General features: G+C 39.6%; 1 protein-coding gene across 10 annotated transcripts in view; it reads right to left on the bottom strand.

Moving 5' to 3' along the window:
* Positions 1–636: 636 nt before the first annotated feature.
* The window catches only part of LMO7 (LIM domain 7), a 198168-nt gene continuing 191004 nt past the window's right edge, over positions 637–7800 (bottom strand). For 5 of the 10 annotated variants that reach the window (XM_073663991.1, XM_073664004.1, XM_073664012.1 and 2 more), the window contains 5 exons: positions 7577–7769; positions 6849–7127; positions 5415–5523; positions 3580–3682; positions 637–1348 (listed from right to left, as the gene is read on the bottom strand). In XM_073663991.1, the coding sequence (XP_073520092.1) occupies positions 1326–1348; positions 3580–3682; positions 5415–5523; positions 6849–7127; positions 7577–7769 (707 nt within the window). In that variant the 3' untranslated portion in view covers positions 637–1325. The remainder of the gene's footprint in view (positions 1349–3579; positions 3683–5414; positions 5524–6848; positions 7128–7576; positions 7770–7800) is intronic. The other 5 variants (XM_073664020.1, XM_073664028.1, XM_073664044.1 and 2 more) reach the window with 3 other exon arrangements.

The raw sequence follows: 7800 nt of genomic DNA, 5'->3' as shown, positions 1-7800 counted from the left end.
AAAGAAACCTGAATTATGGCCATAATTAACTGTTTTGCATTACAGCACAGTTTGGCTAAACCAAGCATAGGAAAAACTGGTGAAGTTAAATTGCGTAGGGTGGAATCGTCCCCAAACTTCCTCTAAAATTGGACTTGCTTAATAACTCCCGTGTTAAAGGGAATCTGTCTGGCGATTCATGCTGCCCAAACTGCGGATAGCATTAATCAGAGCCAGCTTGCACGATTGCAACTAAAGAGTTTAAGAGAAAACATATTTTGAAGATCCAGCTGTGGATCATAGGCGGACACCAGACTAGTCCGTCTCTTCCCAGCGCTGCAGCAGTTATCCTCCTATGTCCATGCGAGGGAGAGACCAGTCAATCACCTGCAGCAGTGCTGGAAAAAGCCAGTTGGAGGCAGCACTAGACTGGTCTGCTTTGTCTATGGTCCCTGGTCGAATCTTTATCTCACAGAATATACCTGGCTGCGATTCATGCTTGCCTGTAGTTTGGGCAGTATGAATCTGGTGACATTTTCCTCAAGTATCTCAAACAAGAAATGGAGGAGGCTCATGAATTACTTTTTGTTAAATAAGAATATCAGGACCCATCTTTTTGTTTCATGGGTAAAGAGGAAAAAAAAGCATCCAAAATTTCTGATTTAAATGCAGCCACAATTTTATTTACAAAAGTAAATCAGAAAATATTTTATAGTTACAGAAAACTCTGCTGAAAATAAATGTTTTTTTAACAAATAATTTCAGAAAGAAAATAAGGTTAGAGAAAATTTGTGTTACATCACAATTCTTGCATAGATTTTGATATTTAGAAAACTGGTATCAGAAACAAGCCTGCACCTCCCCACAAAGCAGTGATACCTTATAGTGTGCTACATGTCTATATAAATATAGAACCATACATTCACATACATTTCAATATAATCTCACTTTGCTATAGAGAGTAAATATTGTTCAGAACGATGAAGGCAACAGAAGTCTTAATTCAAAAATCTGTTAAACTTTCTATTGAAAATACCCTATGGAAAGACAGGTGAAAAAGGGCTCAAAAATATTTTGAAATTTAATGAAAGCGGCCTTTTTACATACAGAATTCAGAACACTGAAAGTACAACATGCCCCTTAGATTTGATTACCCTCTCATAAATATACCACAAAGAAATCTGGTTAATGAGGTAATACAACAAAAGGCAACTGCAATGTCATTTCTTATATATAACATATAAGCTGTAGAAAGCACACATCCAGCTTGTGCTTATAGATTTCCATCCTTGTCAGATCAATCCTCTTCTGCTATTTCTAGAAGCGGTTCTGTGATGAAGAGCCCTTCACATGGAGGTGGGGTGTCCGGCTATGTAGGAAAGGGAAAGCTAGTTAGTAAACAGTAGTAAGCCAGGGGCAAGTACTTGCCAGGTTGCATAATAATGTGACTGTTAATAACCCTTCTGCATTATATTACTTCGCATAGATGCTTAATGGATGTTACTTGCCTCTCAGAATCCCTATCGCTCTTGTAGTCTCCATTTGGACTAGAAGTAATGATGTCCTACTAGTGATGAGCGAGTATGTTTTGTTAACCCTTTCACCGAGTATGCTCGGCCGAGCACCGAGTAGTTACAGATGCTCGGTGATATAGTTGAATCACTCCTGTGTGCATGACTTGCGACTGTTTGACAACTTTAATACATGTGAGGAATGTGTAAGAAATAGACATTCCTCACACGTATTAAAGCTGTCAAACAGTCGCAAATCATGCACACGGGAGTGATTCAACCATATCACCGAGCAGCTGTAACTACTCTGTGCTCGGCCGAGCACACTCGGTGAAAGGGTTAACAAAACATACCTCGCTGATCAGTATGTCCTACCATTCTCCAAGTATGGAAAAGCCATCACCACTAGTCCACTAGAGCTGCAGGGGAGTTTTTTTTTTTTTATTTCTCTCCCTTTTATAGCTATCCCTTCCTTCTAGTCACTTTGGAAAGAGTAAAGAGAACGTTTATAGGGGGTTGGCTTATTATGCATTTTTAGATGCGCACCTCTCGGCAGCCTGTTTGCTATGGGATGATGCACAACTGACAATTGACAGAACTGTACGTTCTCTGATGCAATAAGCAGATGCAGCCAGCCAGATTCAGAGCAGTGTCTGCAAGCTGCAATCCTCAAGTGCTGCCATCCTTAGCTAGGAGACTAGCCACCACTAACAGACTGAAGAAGTGGCCGGTAGCCTAGGCATCGAGCAGTAAACTATAGATTAAACATTCCTCCAGTCTTGAGAATGGAGAGGATTTTTAATAACCGATAATTTGCTTGTTTTATCAAGCACTTTGCAATTTTATCCATTTCAGATTATGAGACAACCCTTAGACCAGGAATAGCATGCTAGAATTTAAATAATCCTCTTCAGCTGTTCCAGTGCGAGTTCAGAAAAGCTCAACAGCTATGATAGCTCTCCCAGGGGTTGTCTCCAGCACTACTAGCCTTCTCAGTACCATGGATTTATGCTCTATTTACATGCTTCCAAGCAAGACAAAAAGAACCGTGGAGGACAAGACTTGTGTGAACTAGTAGTGGATAGAAGGTCTTATTCAGATTTTCTAGGCACTTAAAAATACTGAACATTTTTATCAAATTTACAGAATATGCTAACTCAAATCATCTTTTGCACCGTGTCATCCCTGTTATTTTTCCTGAAAGAGTGTGAGTAAATTGAAACCTGGTTGCTACCATTCCAATTATGAAGTGAGAAGTCAATGCAGTCTGACACTGTACAAGAATTGTCATTTAAAATTCAAGTATTTCTTAAGTCATGTCATGAGAGCTGACAGACTTTAAAGGAGTATACCCATCATAGGTATTTTGGTTGGGGATAAAAGGTGACCTTTTTGGGGGTAATGATAAGGGTCGTATAGGCAAGGATCGCTGTATGCTACTTCTACATTGTGCAGCATAGTGCAAGTAAATGGTGTAAAAGGGCACCCTGGCAAGGTACTGCCACAAGTAAATTGCAAAAAATGTGAACCAGTTGGATTTTTTTTGCGACTTGCTTGTCACGATACCTGATGAGTCGTAATCCCCTTTCACTTGCACTGTACCACAATGCAGCAGTGGCATAGAGTGATTTCTGGCCTCATGGCAAAGACTCCATGTTGCATCAGCTATATAGGATATCCACAGGACTCATACCCATCACCAGAAAGAGTCAAGAAATGTTGCAGCAACAGGTGATGAAAGAATGGAGTGAGGTGGGCGTGCATGTATGAGGCTGTCCATTCATTTCTATGAGAATATACCACAATTCATGAATATTAAGAACTCCAGCAATGTGTGCACATGATATAAAGTACTGCAGGCTCTGGAGCAGATAACTAGAGATTATAAGACTATGGCAAAAGTAATAAAGTAAGATATATAGCACTAGAATCAAGGTCTGTGTCACCATTTATGCAGCCCTCAGATAGGGCACCATAAATCTAGTGAGAAATTCCCTTTAATAATAAAACAGTGAGCTACATGTCAAATGTGGGATGAACTGCCAGCAGGAGATGAAAATCAATACAAATACATGTCATGCAAACGTACATTTAAATTTAATGTAGCAGCTGTTGCAGTACAACTCGTTGTTCCGAATTCTAACTTCTGCTCCAGACTGGGTACCTCCGAGGTCTGTTTCACAGGCGACACACTAGAAAAGAAAAATAAATGCAGAAAAATGAGTGGCTTACAGCACAAAACATTGCTAGGCCTCTGGATGGTAAACCAACTTACAGGATGCATCTAGCAAAGCCTGAAATGACTGAGTAAAAGCAGCAAAGCAACCCAAATCATTAGTAGGTAAAGCAGCAGCCAGGCAGAGCGATCAGCTTCTGTTGTAATTTTATGCAGAGGTGATGAATGTTAGGTAGGGAACAGTATCCAGCACGATGCACCGGCAGATTGGCACTAGGTAAACTGACGTGCTACAGAAATATTCCATGAAATCAAACACTGATAAATGTTGTAAATCCAGAGAATAAATTCATGTTAACAAGAAGCTGCACTCTTATTACTGGCTTGATTAGAATAAACTGAGAAGAGGAAGAAATATCCTCATATCATCCAGCTGCACACAGATTTGCATTTAATCAGACAAGAATTCATTTCTGGCTTTGTCTGTGCTAAGTGTAAAACAGTGGAGACACTGTCTTCATGACAGCACGGAAAGATGGTTTTTACAAGTCTAAAAGTGAAGCTTTGCTTCAGGGCAGCTTCAATCCACAAGGGATAGGAACAGAACCAGGTCTGCATCAGATTCATCTCCGTCTGACTGATATCTGTGACATGGTGTCTGGGGAGGCGTTTTGCCTTCAGAAGGGAATAGAAGTTTCTGTAGTTCTCATACAAAAACATAAGTATCTATATATACTGCATTCACTGTATATGCGAGTATGGGATTTGGTTTTTTACTTCCACATCAGTATTTCTACAAACTGTTACAAATGAGATGGTGACAGAATTGTGTCATGTACTAGAAAACAAAAGTTGTCCAAAGCGCTCTCAGGACAACACGAACGACAAAGTCAGCTAACCGCCAAGGAATCCACTTGTGAAAATATCTAACCATCATGGTACGACGACAGCACTCACGAGGAGGGCAAGAAAGAAGAAACTTTTATTTCTCCATTCATGTGAAAAATCAGCCTGCACCATAGAGTTTTTCTACTTTTGCAACCCCCTGTTGACTTCCATCTTTGCTCCAAGATGATTAGAACTGCGTCATATAACGTTATTTCTATGAAGCCTATGAATTCCCATGTTCTGGCAGCTGCATGTGAATGAAATATGCAGAGAAGCAGTGAGCAGGCTTTTCGAATAGCTAGTTAAATGATCGCCTGAGATTAGGGATAACCCTGCAACTTGTCCTAAAAAAACTTTTGGCCATTAACATAGTGGTAATAGGAGTATGGTTTTGTGGCAAAAACTGCAATTATTACCAGCAAAGTCATGCAACTAAATAAGGGTTTTTGTAAACCCGCTAATCAGCATGAGATTACCGGAAAGTGGATGTACAGCCTAAAAGATAATGGATTGGGTAATGCGTTACAAGAATAAAAGGTAAAAGCTGATTGCTGTAGCTTTCATAAACTCCAGTTTTGGTGCATAAATACAAATATACACAAATACTTAAACAGTAAAAAGTTAGCCACAACTTTTCTCTCTTATCTCAGTTATCCTAATAAACCAGCAACTGTTCAAAATGTAATTTCGGCAATGTCTGAATCAAATTTCCCTCTACTTGCTGGAAATTCCTTTACTTATTTACAAGGTTGTTTCATGGAATATTGTCTGACACAAAGAAATGATTAATGTTAATACCCGCAGCCACGGCAGTTCAGTTAGTTATTGGAGGATTAGTTCAGATGTCCTCAATGTCTCACCTTAAAACAATGTAAATGAAAACAAAGACCAAGAGATTCGATGATCATGGCCGCTCCTTTGCCCAAATTTTTATTACAGTAAGAGCACAATTTCTTCCCGCTCACTGACCTAGATACAGAATAAGAAAATAACTGAGCCCTTGTCTGAAAGCTGACAGATGCTCTGGAATGCAGAAATTCATCAATGGGTAAATAAAATCACGCTTCCTTTACAGACCAAAGTCAGCGCACGGTATTAGGAACTTCATGAGTGAAGAGTTGTTCAGTTGGTAAATGAAAGCAGGCAAAACAAAATGTAATTATAAAATCAAAAGTCATTTGCTAAATTATATTATACAAAAAAAAATTCAAGTGTATCAAAGGTACATTCAGATAAACAGACAGGCTGTCTGGTATTACTACAAAACTAAAGAAATGAGCAGGACTATAAAGCTGGTAAAAGTGTAAGAGCACGTTCACACTCTATTTTGATCAAAAGAGCATAAAAGCCATCCCACCATGACAAGGTGTACCCATCGGGACAGTCCTAACCTGTCTCTAGTATTAAAACCTTGTGTCAAATGACGTCAATGTGAATAAGGGCAGAGCAGGACAGGCCCCAACTGAGACACCCATCCATGGGAAGCTATACAGATGAAATACTTAGCTCAGAGAGGGGGAGCCACACCTCCTGTTTGTACAAAAGATTACAGCAAAACCAAAGAAATGAGCCACACTATAAGCTGGTATATGTGCAAAGTGTAAGAGCACGTTCACACTATGGCATTTCACGGACAAAACAAGAGCTGAATTCACATGGAAATCCCGCAGCTCTAATTGGGCAACTAGCCTACTTAGGCAGCAGTACCTGTTTGGGAAATACAGTGGTGAATATTCATTAAGACCAGCGAACCTTACTCTTGTCTTAGTAAATTAGGCACATTTTACGCTGGCATACTTTTTATTAAGAGGCACATTATTCATAAAAAATTAGATGCATTGCTTGGGGTATGTGTGCTAAAAAAAATATCAAATCAATGTCAGCCATGTGCTGGCATAGATTGGCACTGTAATTTATTCACCTCTCTGGTGTAAATTATAGTACATTCTACAAACATTTTAAAAAGTGGCATGAGTGGCAGTTAAAGTTGTAAATTATATCATACATACAGAGTGTGCCATAATTTTTTCCCCAGAAAACTGGCAAGTATATCTTATACTAGTAAGATAATTTGTATTTCGGAATCAGAAGGAAAAGAAGCCCCTTTTTTTTTTTTTTTTTTTTTAGTGCGTGCCCTTTAATAAAACTACCAACTACAGTTCATTGGCATCCAGGATTATTTAAATAATCGTAAAGGTTGTGATCTGAAGTACTGTATATGCAATGCAAAGTTTATTTTCTAATTAAAAAAAAAAAAATATAGAAAAAAACCTATTGAAAATCTGTGTGCTTACTTGTTGCGCTGTTGACCAGACGTCTGTGTGGAACTCTGATTCCGAGGCAAACTCGATGATGCCACAGAGGATTGAGAGAATGATCCGGAGCCAGAAGAAACCTGTGGAAGGCTGGAAGATGGATTGCGCATGTATGTGCGATTAGAAGTGGACAGCCCCTGGGAGGGTTGCCCGAAGTCTTGACTGGATGATAAGGAATTATAGGATGATGAATGGTTTGCCCAAGATGGCTGTCTCCGTGAACTTGAGTCAGAGTCTAGGTTGTCTAGTGATTCCCCTCTGTAATAGGAAATCACAGCAGAGTTTAGCATGATATAATGGAGCATACTTTGGCTACATTCTGATCTGTAACGCAATCAACGAGCTAGTCTTAGAGAAGAACACAAATCAAAGAATTACATGGCAGGAAACAGAATATATGTGTGATTGCCTCTAAACATTGGAAATTTTTAATGGAAACACTCCTGACTGCAAGAGTAATAGCAGCCAGCAAGACATTTCCCTATAGGTAAAATGTAGTGGAACAAGCTGGCCATTCCGATACGACTCTAGAGACTCTTACAGAGTGGCTTTCCATTCTGGTTGATAGGAGGGACATGAGCAGCAGACCCCTTCTACAATGTCCATTTACCCTAACAGGGCAAATGGACAAAGTTTGATTGCATCTGTCAGAATGACCATCAATACCCTACAAGGAGACATTTTTAATTAACTAAGACAAAGTTTACCTTCTCATTAAGTTTGGAAGAGAGGAGGTGTCTTTTGTGACACTGGAGCTCCGCTGCCTGATCCAGCTGTTGTCAGTGTTAAGAGGTGCTTTCTTCCTCATGTCTTTGATTACTTGCTGTCTATCCAGTTCTGCAGCGCCATCTTTTTGTGATCCACCCACTGACCATGTCGTTTCAAATTCTTGGCTGCTGTCTGCAACAAAAAACATAAGGCAGTTTGGTCA

This window comes from Phyllobates terribilis, unplaced genomic scaffold (genome assembly GCF_046119375.1).
Source record: "Phyllobates terribilis strain yellow unplaced genomic scaffold, ASM4611937v1 Scaffold_2__4_contigs__length_985480577, whole genome shotgun sequence".
Taxonomy (NCBI): Eukaryota; Metazoa; Chordata; class Amphibia; order Anura; family Dendrobatidae; genus Phyllobates; species Phyllobates terribilis.
The sequence above is the reverse complement of the archived record's forward strand: the minus strand, read 5'-3'. Positions and strand labels throughout refer to the sequence as shown.